This window comes from Rissa tridactyla, chromosome 22 (assembly GCF_028500815.1).
Source record: "Rissa tridactyla isolate bRisTri1 chromosome 22, bRisTri1.patW.cur.20221130, whole genome shotgun sequence".
NCBI classification, from domain to species: Eukaryota; Metazoa; Chordata; class Aves; order Charadriiformes; family Laridae; genus Rissa; species Rissa tridactyla.
Window position 1 is genome coordinate 1,547,838 of NC_071487.1, and position 13,527 is coordinate 1,561,364.

At 65.4% G+C, this 13,527-nt stretch overlaps 4 protein-coding genes across 7 annotated transcripts; 3 read left to right on the top strand and 1 right to left on the bottom strand.

Annotated features, from left to right (window-relative positions):
• Positions 1–201: 201 nt before the first annotated feature.
• Positions 202–6,352, bottom strand: FKBP8 (FKBP prolyl isomerase 8). Of its 3 annotated transcripts, none has more exons than XM_054181934.1 (9): positions 6,218–6,352; positions 5,645–5,935; positions 5,302–5,471; positions 5,029–5,117; positions 4,517–4,734; positions 4,270–4,442; positions 4,092–4,169; positions 1,680–1,817; positions 202–1,054 (listed from the first exon to the last, which is right to left on the bottom strand). In XM_054181934.1, exons 2-9 carry the CDS (start codon positions 5,919–5,921, stop codon positions 968–970), a joined length of 1,230 nt encoding a protein of 409 aa, XP_054037909.1. In that variant the 5' UTR covers positions 5,922–5,935; positions 6,218–6,352; the 3' UTR covers positions 202–967. The 3 variants fall into 3 exon arrangements, with proteins under 3 accessions (XP_054037909.1, XP_054037910.1, XP_054037911.1); XM_054181935.1 differs by lacking the exon at positions 6,218–6,352 and adding an exon at positions 6,134–6,193; XM_054181936.1 differs by lacking the exon at positions 6,218–6,352 and adding an exon at positions 6,154–6,171.
• Positions 6,353–6,534: 182 nt separating this feature from the next.
• KXD1 (KxDL motif containing 1) lies at positions 6,535–8,628 on the top strand. Its single transcript, XM_054181937.1, has 5 exons — positions 6,535–6,659; positions 6,984–7,084; positions 7,182–7,334; positions 7,792–7,838; positions 8,204–8,628. Exons 2-5 carry the CDS (start codon positions 6,990–6,992, stop codon positions 8,437–8,439), a joined length of 531 nt encoding a protein of 176 aa, XP_054037912.1. The 5' UTR covers positions 6,535–6,659; positions 6,984–6,989; the 3' UTR covers positions 8,440–8,628.
• Positions 8,629–9,332: 704 nt separating this feature from the next.
• UBA52 (ubiquitin A-52 residue ribosomal protein fusion product 1) lies at positions 9,333–10,385 on the top strand. The gene is made up of 5 exons (XM_054181940.1): positions 9,333–9,425; positions 9,626–9,745; positions 9,832–9,918; positions 10,029–10,131; positions 10,247–10,385. The coding sequence occupies exons 2-5, from the start codon at positions 9,643–9,645 to the stop codon at positions 10,338–10,340; spliced, it is 387 nt and encodes a 128-aa protein (XP_054037915.1). The 5' UTR covers positions 9,333–9,425; positions 9,626–9,642; the 3' UTR covers positions 10,341–10,385.
• A 136-nt stretch (positions 10,386–10,521) lies between these two features.
• On the top strand, positions 10,522–13,315 carry REX1BD (required for excision 1-B domain containing). Of its 2 annotated transcripts, XM_054181939.1 has the most exons (5): positions 10,522–10,562; positions 11,510–11,592; positions 12,073–12,277; positions 12,390–12,478; positions 12,773–13,315. In XM_054181939.1, exons 1-5 carry the CDS (start codon positions 10,560–10,562, stop codon positions 12,843–12,845), a joined length of 453 nt encoding a protein of 150 aa, XP_054037914.1. In that variant the 5' UTR covers positions 10,522–10,559; the 3' UTR covers positions 12,846–13,315. The 2 variants fall into 2 exon arrangements, with proteins under 2 accessions (XP_054037914.1, XP_054037913.1); XM_054181938.1 differs by lacking the exons at positions 10,522–10,562; positions 11,510–11,592 and adding an exon at positions 11,667–11,821.
• The last annotated feature ends 212 nt before the right edge of the window (positions 13,316–13,527 follow it).

A 13,527-nucleotide genomic window follows, 5' to 3' on the forward strand; every position in this document is an offset into this window, starting at 1 on the left:
GGGTGGTTCGCTGCGATGGAGGACCCCCGGGGGGCGGGCGGGCATCCCCCGTTACCGGGGCATCACCCCCCCGGTACGGCCCGGTTTCCCCCCCCACAAGCAACGCCTACAGCAACAGGCCTAGGCCCTGCCGGGGGGGGAACCCGCAGCCTGTAGGCCCAGGCCCCCCCCCCCAATGCTGGCAATGAAGAAGCCCAGGAGTGATGGAATTGTCCTTTATTTGGGAATTTCACAGTCGTTTTGGGGCTGGGGGGGGGGGAAGGGACAGTGCTACAACCCCTCCCCACCGCGAGCAGAGCTGAGACCGGGGCAGCAGCAGCAAAGAAAGAGCTGCAGGGCAAAGAGGGGACACTCCCCCCCGCCCCCCAAAAAAAAAAGAAAAAAAAAAAGCTTGGACCTACAAGAGACAGCACGGAGTGGGGTGTCTCTGGTTTTTCCCCCTCCCGCCGCGGGTTTCTTTGGCTTCCGTTGGACATTGCACGCTCCGGGGAAGTGCTGAGGAGGGGAGCGGGTGCCTGCCACCGCCATTCCCCCCACCCAGGACACGGGGAATCTTGCCACACGTTCCCCTGGGCGCATCCCTACACCAATTCCTCCCCCCCCGGCCCATCTCGCCATGTTGGCAGGACCATGGCACCTGATGGGGTTCACTGGGCTGGGGACAGTCACAGCGTACCGGTGTGCAGGATCCCCCGCTCCCCCCTGCCATGCTTGCAGATGGGGCTGAGCCCCTGAGTGCTGGGAGGGTGCTCGGGGGTCCCTGCTCTGCCTGCTGCTCTGTCCCCGCAGGAGGGATATGGGGGGGACGCCGGGATGGGGATCCGGCACCTCCATCAGAGAAAGCATCCGTACTTCTGCAACTGCGAGTCCGCAGGAAGGGGTCAGCGGAGCCCCAGGGAAGCCCCTTGGCAGGAGAGAGGCACATCCCGGCGCAGGTGCTGTGCCACAGGGCCGCCCACCGCCATCCTTAGTTCCTTGCCGCGATGACCACGGACAAAGCCACGCCGCCGAGCGCGATGGCCGTTGCACCGAAGAGCCACTTCCAGGGGATGGACTACGGAGGAGAGACCGGCAAAGTGACGGGATGAGCGTGGCATGCCACAAGCCCCACCATCAGCAGGGACATGCCATGAGCCCCACCAGCAGCAGGGACATGCCGCGAGCCTCACCGGCAGCGGGGACGTGCTGCCCTGCCTGCGCTGGCACAGAGCCACAGGGCAGCACCGAGCTCGCAGTGCACATCCCAGATAAAACGCAGCCCAAAAAGGCAAGTGCTGCGTCGGCCGTGCTCAGCGCGTGGCCGGCACGTAGGTGGGGACAGCGTGTGCCGCCGGCAGCCCAGCTGACAGCGCTTTCCACCGAGGCAGCCAGCGGGCTCCTGAGCGTGGCAGCTGGGAGCAAAGTTCGGACCCTCCAGCTGGCAGCGCCGGGATCCATCGGATGGAGCCAGGAGCGCAGCTGGGGCTATCGCCGTTTCCCTGGCAAGGCTGACGGAGCGGCCCCCAGCCCCGGCAGGCTCGTTGCCCTGACACAGCGCACGCCGTGGGTCACATCAGCATCCCCCCCGCCTGGCAGCAGGACTGCATCGACCCCCAGGGGACACTAACACAACCCGTGTGCCCAGCCCGGTGACCCCCACCCGCTCTGCCACCCCCCCGGCAGGTCAGACCAGCCCTTACCCAGGGCAGCTTGTCTTTGCATTTCCCCGGGGCGCCAGCAGCACTGGGATTCCCGAGCATCTTTCTGTACATTTCTGTCTCCACATTCTTCTGGTCCGCGTGCTTCTTCACCAGCTTGGAGAGCTCGGCGTGGATGGTCTGGGGAGGAGAGCGTGGCGCTGCGGTTATCAGCCCTGCGGTGCAGGGGAGGGGACGGGACCCCAGTGCCACCACCAACAGGTCCAACCGCCCTGTGCAGGGGTGCAGGACCGGGCAGGAGCTTCATGGAACAGCTTAGAAGCAGCCGGGGGGGGCCCAATGGCTGGATCCTGCCCTGTCCCCTGCACTGAGGGGCTGCACCAGGCCGGCATGGGACACCCAGGCTGGGTGACCCGCGGGTCTGAGTGCCCCTCTGTCCCTTTTGGCCAGCCAAGCCATTCCCCAGCCGGCAGTGGGGAGCAGAACCCAGGGCTGATGCCAGGCATCAGGAAAAGGATTTTTTATCCTTTAACCGAGACGGAAAAGTTCCTGCCTCGGGGACAGACGTGCCTGAGCTCTCCCACTTTTCTGTCTGGAAGCAGGCTGGGAAAGCGGGCTTAAACGCAGCCTGGTGTGAAGCGGGATTGCAGCAAGACCTGGGAGCGTGTCGGTACCTGCCCGGCTGCACTGAGCAGCGGCAATGGCTGGCGCTGGAAAGCTCTGTGTCCTGCGCGAAGCTCGCAGGCTCCTAAAAACCAGCAAGAAGCACCGGAGAGCCGAGCACAGCACCGCCAGCCATTCCCCGAGCCTGTGGTGACAGGAAGGATGTCGTGGTGGCCGCGGTGGCGCAGACGTCCGGTGCCACGGCCGTGCTGTGCCCTCTGCTGGGGACACCTCCCCAAAACACTGTCACCGGTGACCCACACCAGCTCCAGCTCACATCGGCTCACCCGGAGACCGGCCAGGGCTTCACCAGCCCATGCCACGCTCGGCACCGCTGCCTCGAACAGGAGACTTTGGAGGGTGCAAACAGCAGCAGACAGCCCACGAGCTCACCAGGGCTGCCACGTCGGCGTTAAGGACAAACATCGGCATCTCCTCCTGCTCCCAGAACATGCGTTTCCAAGGGATCAGGAGAAGGGAGCCCAGCAGCTGACGGTCTGGAACAGCTGAAAGGTGCCGGCAGCCCCAGAGAACCAGGTTTCCTCATGCGAGGCAGGTGGAGCCGAGCATCTCTTGCATCTGTTTTCACCACCGGTAGCCGTAGCCCGTGACTCACCGACGCGTGTTTAACGCTGCCGTCTGGAGTGGCACCACCACTTCCCCGGGAGTCCCGGCAGCCAGCCGGAGAGGCCAGTAATTTGTGTACTTGTGGTTGCACTGGTAACGTCACTGCCGGGGATTTTGATTTTTCACCCCTCTCCAATTAAAAGCTTTGTCTGAATGGGCTGGCGAGCAGCCGCCCTGCCAACAGTGACGTGCTGGAGATGCACAGCAGAAGCTGCTCCTGGTGCTGCCTGCGTCGCTTGTGCTGCTCGTTCACGCCAGCTGCCCCTCCTAACCTTGCTGGGAAGCGAAGGGTTTGAGATCCTGCTCATCCCTCCCCGCAGGTGCTCTCAGACCACGAGTTCTGCGGGACCACCGAGAACCTTCTTCCACAGTGCCCCACCCTACCCGGGACCAGATGATGACACAAATCATGACGGTCCGGTGAAATTCCCAGAAAAAAGAGGTGGATAAAATGACAGACCCAGTGGAGGACCAAAGCCCACCTGTAGAACCAAGCCCCCTGCCTCGACCCTGCGCAGACAGCGCCTCCCCGCCTCTCTCCCGGCTCCCCTCCTGCTGGGGCCATTTCCTGGCACTGGTTTTTGATTTCTCCCGAGGCTCCAGTCCTGCAGCTGATCATTAACCGACAGGAAATTCCTGACCCAGAGCTCGCCCTGGCCCGGGCGCTGGACCGAGGTCTGGGCTGCTCCCGCCGCCCAGTGAATCACACTCCTGCCGAGCGAGTCTGCGGAGACCCGGCTCTGCTCCACTTCCCACAGCCACGGCACGAGCTGCTGGCACCTCCCGGGGAAGCTGGAGCAGCCAGGATCGTACACGCAGGATCGCTGAAGCAGGGATGGGTTGGCAGGGACGGGTTGGCAGAGAGTCCTGCCACTGCAAGGACCAAAGGGCAAAGAGAGAGTCTCGCAACACGGAGATAAGAGACCCACCAGCCATCCAAGCTGACATTGCCCCATGGGGTGCATCACCCCACAGCTGCCCAGCTCCTGGGGGTTATTTCCAGCCTTCCTTCATGGAGGAAGCTGGGAACAACCATGGGGGGACTTCAGCCTTCCCCAGGGAACACCTAGGTTTGCAGGGACACGGATGAGAGGAGAGCACCCTGCAGACACCCCGCTCAGCAGGATCGCCAGCAGCATGCAACAGCACGCAACAGCAGCCTACCTTGTTTGAAGGCTCCAGCTTCAACGCCGCCTTTAAGATGGGGATGGCCTCTCTGTATTCACCCTGCTGAGCCAGGACCTGGAAGGCGAGACAGGGATTGAGCAGGACGGCTGAGGTCTTTCCCTTGGTCCTGCGTTCCATCACGCTGTGGGGAAAGGATGGCAGTGCTTGGCCTCACCTTGCCCTTTCGGAAGAGAGCCTTGATGTTCCCTGGCTGGTGCTCCAAGACGAGGTTACAGGACTTGAGGGCCGCCTCGTAATGGTCCAATTTAAGCTGAGAGGCTGCCAGGTTGTTGAGACATTTCACCTTCACATCCAGCAGCTCAGCCTCCTCGTCCGGGCTAAAGTCAACTGCAAAGACCCCAGGGCTGGGTTACAGCGGGAATGGACCCCAGGCGGCCCTTGCCCGAGGTGGGAGCAGGTACCTTTCGAGCTAGAGCCGATGACCTTGAGCGCGATGTCGTAGGAGTTGATGGCCAGCACGTAATCTGCCTGCTGGTAGAAGAAGTTGCCGCGCTCCCGTTTGCGGTTGGCCAGCTCAACCTTCTCCTTCCCGCTGAGCAGCTCCAGGTCCGGCGCGTCCCGAGCCGCCAGCAGCTCCACCTCCAGGGTGAGGGCCGCGTTGGGTGGGACATCGGGGCTCCTGTGCAAAGAAGGGCACAAAGCCATGGCACCGTTACCACCTCTGCCGGTCCCAACAGCCACCAAGCCATGCAGATTTAGCAGCACAGCCCAGAAATCAGAACTACAGAAGCTCCTCGGGACAGGGCGTGCTGCAAATTGTTCCCCCCAAGCAGGACGTGTCCCCTGCATGTGATAAGCGAGACAGGTCTCCCTGCCTCCGAAGCTGTGGCTTGCTGGCTGGGCTGTCATCAGGAGCACAGGAGACAGCTTTCGCAGCGCTGTTTGGGGCCATCCCCGTGCTCTCCCCGCTCACCTGCCCTGAGCGCCGTAGCAGTACTTTGCATCTGACACGATCAAAGCCGTCTCCCCCATCTCCAGGAGCTGCACGCACAGGTCCAGAGCCTGCAGGGTACAACATCGTGGGGAGGGAGCATAAGAAAGGGCACAGGGGCCGCTTCTGACCTGCAAACGGGGACATCACTGACCCCAAACCCTCCCCATGTCCCCCACAGTGAGGTCCTGCTCCGCAGGCCGAAAACAAGGCAGCGATAAAGCTGGGTAAGCTTTTCTTTCTCCCAGCCCTGACCTGCAAGACATCGCAGTCCCCCAGCGTGAAGGTGAGGGCAGGGTTCTCCTCCACCACGCTGCCATCCTCCAGCGTGGCCTTCAGGCGGATGGTCACGTCCTGGCCCTTGCGGGGACGAGTGTCCACCCCCTGGCCCGGCACCAGCGTCTTCTTCTTGAGCAAGCCGCTCCCTGGGCACGGAGAAGCCGGAGATGCGTCAGCCCACAGCCAGGAGGGAAAAGCCTCCCTCCCACCGCCCCGCTCTGACTCTCGGCCGGCCTTCATGGCACCGGGAGCACCGGCGGAGCCGCAGGGAAGCCCGTGAGGCCCCACAAGCCCAGCGCCCTCCTGCCCGGGTTCTCACCCAAAACATCGAGCCACTCCTGGGGGTCCTCAGCCGCGTCCCCCCCACCCCGCTCCGAGGGCTGGGCGTCCCTCCGTAGCAGGGCTGGTGGCCTGCCCACGTCCTCCAGCGGCGGCAGCTCACTCAGGTCTTCCTCCTCCTCCTCCTCCTCCTCCTCCAGCACCTCGAAATCCTCTGCCGTGTCCAGTTGAGCGGCGTCGACCGTCGGTGCCGGCTCGGTGCCGGTGCCTGCCCGGCCCGGGGAGCCGCTCCTCGGTTCCTCCCCGCTGGAGGCCATGGCGGCGGAGCGACCTGCAGGGGGGAAGAAAGAACGGCGGGGATCGGGCCTGCCCTTACCGGGGGGAGCGCGGCCGTCATCCCGGACAGCACCGGGGGGATGCGCGGCGGGGGCCGGGGCGACCCCGCCGGCCCCGGGGAGGGAACGGGCCCGGCGCGGGGGGAAGGTGGGGACGGACGCAGTCCCGGTACCGGGGTGGTCCCCTCGCGCACCCCCGGGGGTCCTACGTCACCGTCACGCGCCGGGATTCCCCCTCCCCTTAGCAACGACCGCCGCGCGCCCCCCGCCGCTCCCACCTGGCCCGTGAACCCGCCGCCGTCGGCCCCGCCCCGCCGCTCCTATTGGTCCGGCACCGCCGACCGCCCTGACGCCATTGGGTGGTGAGAACGCTCGTCAGCCAAAGGGCCGGACGGGGCGCGGCGCCGCCTTAAAGGGGCCGCCGCGGGACAATGCCGGTGTCGCGGGGGCTCGTGTGTGTCCGCGGGGCAGGGGTCTCGGTACCGGCACTGGAGTCTCGGTACCGGCACCGGAGTGGCCCCGGGATGCCTAGGGGAAGGGGAAATCCCTCCGCCAGCCGCCACTACTTCCGGCTAAGCGCCCTGACGCAAGGGCGCGCTGACGCCGTGAGGTCGCGCTCGACGTGACCCCCCCCCCCCGCACCCGGAAGCGAGGTGCGGTTGCCGGTGACGCCCCCGGTGCCGCTCCCGTCATGTGAAGCGGTGGGACCGGCTCCCCCAGGTGCGCGGGCTCTGCCGGCGGGAGCCCCCGGGGGTCACCGGGAGGGGCCCATGCCCGCGCCCCCCCCCCCCCCCCCCCCCCGAGGGGGCCGGGTACCGGGCGGGGGGCGCTACCGGAGCCGGCGGGTGGGCAGGGGGACCCTATTACCGGCGGCGGGTGGGTGTGGGGCCGCCCCGGGGCCGGGCACGGCGGTGGGGAGGGGAGTAGCTCTGGTACCGGCGGGGCGGAGGGGGCGCTGTTACCAGGGACGGGGTGGGGGGTGTCTCTGTTACCGGGCGGGGGGGCGGGAGGCTCCCGGCTGAGCCGCTCCCCACGGTCCTGCAGGCCGCGATGGAGCCTACGGCCTCGCAGGTATTCTGTGGGCGGGTGCTGGGCATGGTCAACGCCGAGGACGTCAACGCGATCATCCTGGCCCAGAAAAACATGTGAGTACTGGGGAAGACCCCCCCGCCGGGACGCCGGCACTGGGAGCCTCACAGGATCTTTGCCGAGCTCCGTCTGCTTCCCCTTTCCCCTGCGCAGGTTGGATCGATTCGAGAAGACCAACGAGATGCTCCTCAACTTCAACAACCTCTCCAGTGTCCGCATGCAGCAGATGAACGAGCGGTTCCTCCACCACACCAAGACGCTAGTGGAGATGAAGAAGGACCTGGACAGCATCTTCCGGAGGATCCGGTGGGCGATGGGGACCAGAACGGGGACGGGGGAGGCAGCACAGAGAGCGCAGGGTGGCTTGTCGAGGTCTAGGTGGGCTGTGGGGGTGTTAAAGTGGGACACAAGTAGGAGCTTGGGGTGGTCTTGGAGGTAAAAATAGTTGGAGAGGGGAAAACGTACAGCGAGAGAGGAACTGCGGAGGCTGGAGCTTCAGTATTCCTGATTCTGCTCCTGTCAGGGTGGTCTGTGCTCCCCCTGGGGCAGCGGGAGGGGACACGGTGCTGCCTGGGACAGTCACAAAATCTGGGACTTGGAGAAATATCCCTGTGCTGAGAGGGAGCGATGGGGGGGCTGGGTAGCTCCACAGCCCTGGGAATCCCCTGGGATCCATTTACTTCGTCCATAAATTCTGGCCAGGCATCTCGCCTCTGGATCGATCAGCTTCCCCGTGGGCTGAGCTTGCTCTCTCCTCCTGCAGGACGCTGAAAGGGAAGCTGGCGAAGCAGTACCCGGAGGCGTTCAGCAGTGAGTGATTCCTTCCGACGCGCAAATTTCTTCCCGCACAAAGAGTTCTTCTCCCTAAGAACAGGGTTCTCGGAAGCTGGGAGAAGGTGATGGGACGTCCAGGCATGTGCCAGCACATGGCTGCTGCACTAAAAGCCTGGAAAACTTCTTGATTGTACTAAAGGAGGTTGCAAGAAGTTCTAAGTGGCCACTAATTTACATGGTGTTACTTTTTTATTGATGACTGCTACAAGCAGACAAAACTTAGAATTAGAAATTAGCAAATTCTCCTGCCGGGGCGTCTCTCGTACCTGGTGTTGCACCAGCAGTGCCTTGTCTTGTGTGGCAGCAGCAGCAAAACTTAACATTTGTGTCTTCCCTTCCAGACATCCATGAATCTCCCATCCTAGAAGACGACGATGACTTTGACCCCGTCCCAAAAAGCACGACAACCACCATCGCTACCTCTGAGCAGAGCACAGAGTCCTGCGACACCAGCCCTGACATCATCTCTCCCACCACGAGTCAGGATTTTGAGGATTTATCCCAAGGCCAGTACGATTTGCCGGCCGTGAACGGACAGAGTCTCACAGATGAAGACACGGCCAATGACCTGGACTAGGTGTGCAGGTCCTGCGCTGCTGCCACCTGCCCCCGGAGAACTTTCTATCCTGTATTTATATTTGTGTGTTTCTTTTTTTTTTTTTTTGGAAGAGGGAAGCGAAGGCTGAGAGAAGCGATGGCCGAGTGAAGAAGGGTGCCCTTCTGCCTCTAAACTGCCACCGTAGTGTAAACCCCACAACTCGCTTCGGGGTAAATAAGTAAAACATGGGTTTGAAATGCCTCTTGTCCCTTCTTGTTTGTCAGGAGAGCGGCAAAACCTCACCTTTGATGTAGACTTTGGTGCAGAAGAGCCGTTTGGGGGCACAGGTGCCTTTTTTTCTTAAGGAATGTTGTTTCTGGGGCTCATGTACGTGTCCCCCAGCGCTCCGGCTTTCCTGCGGGTCTGTCCGTGCTGCTAAGGGCTATCTCCCCATGGTTGCCGTGTTTCTTGCCTGTGAGAAGAGCCGGAGACGGGTTTCCCTTTAGTTCTCTCCTCACTCTGGGTCAGTGTGGCTGTGCAGGGCAGGGGCATAGCGGCCTGCTCCCTCCCTGGCTTCTCACAGTGCCCGGGGGCTTGGCCTGTGCTCAGCCTGGCCCGGCCCGCTGCTGCCTGCGAGGGGCTGAGGGGAGAGCGTGGGGCAGGGGCCGTGGGGCCAGCACGGGGGAGTCTGGGATCGGTCGTGGTCCCGGGACAGTGGGGCCGGTTTGGGCCCGGTCCCAGGGCCGGGAGCGTGGGCCCAGGGCCGGGGCCGTGAGGGGGAGTCTGGGGCCGGTCCCGGGGCTGTGGGGGGAGAGCGTGGAGCCGGCCCCGGTGCCGTGGGGAGAGTTCGGGGCCGGCCCCGGTGCCGCGGGAGGCCCCGCCGGGCCCGGGCTATGCCCCGAGGCGGGCGGGAGCTGCCTGCGCAGTGCGGCTGGGCGGTGGGAGGGGGGAAGGGGCGTGACCGGTTGTGACGGAGAGGCGGGCGGTTTCCGGTTCCGGTCTCCCCTTTTCTCAGCAGCGAGGCGGTGCGTGCGCGCGGGGCCGCTCCTCGGCCGGGATTCGGGGCCGGGATTCGGGGCCGGGGGGCGAAGGAGCGGGAACGGGGGGCGAGGGAGCGGGAACGGGGGAGTGCGGCCCGGAACCGGGGGGGGGGGGGGCGGATCGGGGACAGCGGGGCCTCTGGTGGGGGCCCGGCCGGGGCTGACGCGGCCGCCGCTCTCCGCAGACGCGACCGGTGCCAAGATGCAGATCTTCGTGAAGACGCTGACGGGCAAAACCATCACCTTGGAGGTGGAACCCAACGACACGATCGAGAACGTCAAGGCCAAGATCCAGGATAAAGAAGGTACCGGGGGAACGGGGCGGTGGCGGCGGGGCGGCCCCCCCCCCCCCGCCCTCCCCCTTCACCGGGCCGGTTTCTCTCTCCTTCAGGGATCCCCCCCGACCAGCAGCGGCTGATCTTCGCGGGCAAGCAGCTGGAGGATGGCCGCACCCTCGCCGACTACAACATCCAGAAAGGTTTTTGGAGTGTTTTTTGTGGTTTTATTCCTTTTTTTGGGGGGGGGAGGGCGGGGTAGTGGGTCTCCTCCCGCCCCCAGCAGCGCCATGACGCTTCTGTCTCCTTTCAGAGTCCACCCTCCACCTGGTGCTGCGCCTGCGGGGGGGCATCATCGAGCCCTCCCTCCGCCAGCTCGCCCAGAAGTACAACTGCGACAAAATGATCTGCCGCAAGTACGTCCCTGTGTGTGTGTCCCCCCCTCGCGGGGTGGGGACCCTCCGAGCCCCCGTCGCCCAGGGGACAGAGGCCTCTGGTGACATCCCCCGTGTTTTCCTCCCCCCTCCCCAGGTGCTACGCCCGCCTGCACCCCCGCGCCGTGAACTGCCGCAAGAAGAAGTGCGGGCACACCAACAACCTGCGCCCCAAGAAGAAGGTCAAGTAAAGCGGGCATCGCCCGCCCTGCCAATAAAGCATCGCAGCGACCCAGCCCCTCCGTTTTCTGTTGTTCTTTCGCCCAAATCCGCGCGTTTTTTCAATAAAAGGGGGGTGGCTGGGGAGGCGGCCGTACCGGCGGCTGCCTGCAGGTGGCGGCGGAGCCGCGTTGGCTCCGCCGCTGAGCTCCGCCTCCGCCGGGCCTGCGCCGTGCGGCCGGGGCCGGGCCATGGTGAGCGGGGACGGGGCGCCGGGCGGGGGATCCCCCCCACGCCCTGGGGACGCAGGGGTGGGACACCGGGACCGCTCCGGCCCTCCAAGGGGTGGGGGGGTGTCCGGGTGCCCGTCTGTACCGTGTGTTCAGGGCGGTGGGGGTGCCGGTACCGATCCGCGCACGCGTGGCTGCGGGGAGCCCGGTGCATGAGCAGAGGAGCGGGGGGGTCCCGGTACCGGTCCGGTCCGTCCATACGTGGCCGGGGGGCGTCGCGGTACCGATCCGTGCACACAGGGGTCCCGCTGCGTGGGCAGGGGGCTGGGGGGGTGGGTCCCGGGGCCGATCGGGCTTGTCCACGCGTGGCCAGCGGGATGCAGGGAGCGACCCTCGGGGGGTGGGGGCGGTCCCGGCGCCCGCCTGTATTGTATCCACGTAGCCGGGGGGGTCCCGGTCCCGGTCCCGGTCCCGGTCCCGGTTCGGTCCGTGTAGGCGTGGCCGGGGGGGTCTCGGGTCGTGGTGTGAGGCGGGGGGGTTCCCGGTGCAGTCCGTCCACGCGTGGCCGGGGTGGGGAGGTCCCGGTGCCCGTCTGTGTTGCGTGCACATGGTCGGGGGGCGTCCCGGTACCGGTCCGGTTCGTGCAGGCGTGGCTGGGGGGGGTCCCGGGTTGTGGGGAGAGGGGGCTCCAGCTGCCGGTCGGTGCTGACTGAGCTCAAACACCGTGGCCGGGCTCAGCCTGGGTCCTCCCGGCACCGGGGGTACGGGGGGTTGAGGCCACGGCACCAGGGTGAGACCCCCCGGGTGATGCTGGCTCTGCCCCCCGCCCGATGCTGGGGGCAAAGCCGCCCCGTGTGGTGGTGGGCGCTGTGCCGGTGGTGGCACCATGGTGGTGGTGGGTATCATGGTGGTGGGCACCGTGGTGGTGGCACCGCCGTCCCATGCCACCGCCGTCCCCTTCTCCCTGGCAGACGGGCGAAGCCGTGCAGGTGCTGCTGCGGCGGCTGCAGGAGCTGCAGGCCGAGCGGGCCGAGGCGTACCGGCTCTTCGAGGAGTGAGTACCGGCACCGCGGGGACGGGCACCAATGGGGACGGCACCCGGGAACGGAATCGCCCATCCCGGTTATTACTTTTTCTTGCATCCTGATGGGAGGAGGCTGCTGGGACGGAGCAGCGGCTGTCGGGGCGGCTGATGAGCTCCAGCTGGCAGGGGGACACCCGTGCCGGACACCTGTATCCTATTTTAGCATCCGACAGGGGATGATAGAATTCCCGGGATGCAGGTTTGTGAGTGAAAAGGGGAAAAAAAAAACCCCAAAACCTCCCAAAAAAAGCAGCTGCCATGCCTGTCCGTGCGAGGGGTGAAGCTGTGTGGTCGTGGGGACTGAGATCTGCCAAATCTGGGCAGGAAAACCCCCCCGTGGGGTGGCAAAGGGTGCTCAGCACCTGGATGGCGGGGTGTCACCATCCTGGTGCCCCCCCCCCCCGCCCAGGTGCGGTGATGGTGGCTTTTCCCCCCCCACCCTGTCCCCAGGGGCCACCGGGCGTACCTGAGCAGCGCTCCCCACTATGATTTCCCCCGTTACCGGCAGCTGGTGCACGAGATCACGCTGGCCTTCAGCGGCATCTCCCGGGAGGTGCTGCGCATTGCCGGGCGCCTGCGGGACCAGCTCGCCCGCCCAGACCTGGCCCAGCACCTCGCCCGCCTGCAGGAGCGGGAGCAGGAGAAGCTGCAGCTGGTGGGTACCGGGATGGGGAGGTTGCGGGGGGGCAGGGTCCCGCTGATGCCCTGGGGCTGCTTTTTTTGGGGGGGGGGGGTGGCTCCCAACTCCTGCCGTGTCCCCACCGCAGACGGCGCAGCTCCAGCTGGCTCGGCAGCAGGCGCAGGACCAGCCCGAGGTGGACGCCCATCAGCAGGAGGTGCGGGAGCTCAAGCACAAGTAGGTGGTGGCCCCACGGCTGTCTCCCCCCCATTTTAGGATGGTGGCATCCCCCCCTGCTGGGCTAGGAGCCCCTTCCTCACCATTCCCCCCCCTTCCAGCCCAGGGGGGCCCAGATGGTGCCTTCAAAAGCACTGTCGGCCGCAGCCCGGGGAGGGTTTGGCGATGCCGCCCGGCCACGGTCCCCTCGGCCTCCCCGGGCTGAGTGTTTCATAAACAGCGCGGGGAAGGCGAGGCGGCCCAGATAATACGCTCCATATGGGCTTTATTTATAGTTTCCATCCGCTCTCGTAGGCTAATTAAAACCATTGAGGCAATCAGCGAAATTCTCCAGGACCTCAAGTACGATTCGGAAGAAGTCGAGTGATGGGTGTCCCCGTGGGAACGGCTGGAGGGGCCGGCCGGTGGAACGGGGGCCCCGCTCGCCCCCCTGGCTCCCAGCGTAGCCCCCCCGGGCAGCCACGCCACCCCAGCAAGGTGGTCATCTTGCCTTCCACCCTTTTTCTTGGGCATGGGCTGGAGGGCATAGAGACCCCGCCTTGGGGGCAGTGGGGTCCCCCAAAATCCTGAGCATCCCTCGGCGGAGGGGTCTGGCGTGGGGCTGGTTCCCCTCCCCAGCTCTGCCAGCCGTGGCGGGGCTTTGCCCAAGGAAAAACCCCAACCCGCAGTGCCAAGGGGCTGCCTTGCTTCCAGCCCCATTGGGGATCAAGCCCCGGGGGCAGCACCCCCCCCAAAATCACCTCTCGGAGATCAGCTGTGCCCCCAGCCCCATGACAGCTCCAGTGCCCCACAAGTGGCCTTTCTCCAGTCATTCCACAATAAATTTGTCCCCGTGGAGCTGGCCCGAGTCGTGTGGTCTAAAGGGCTTGTCCCCCACCCAGCGTCACCCTGCCCAGGTCCCCCGGGAGCCCTGGGACGGGGCGACGGGGGACACGGGTCCCGTTTGGCTGCCCGCTGCATCCCCGTCCCCGCGCGCTGCCGCCGCTCCGCTGACGCAGACCCCGCTGGGGTTTCAGAGGTTTATTGGCATTAAGCTTAAATCTGTTCCT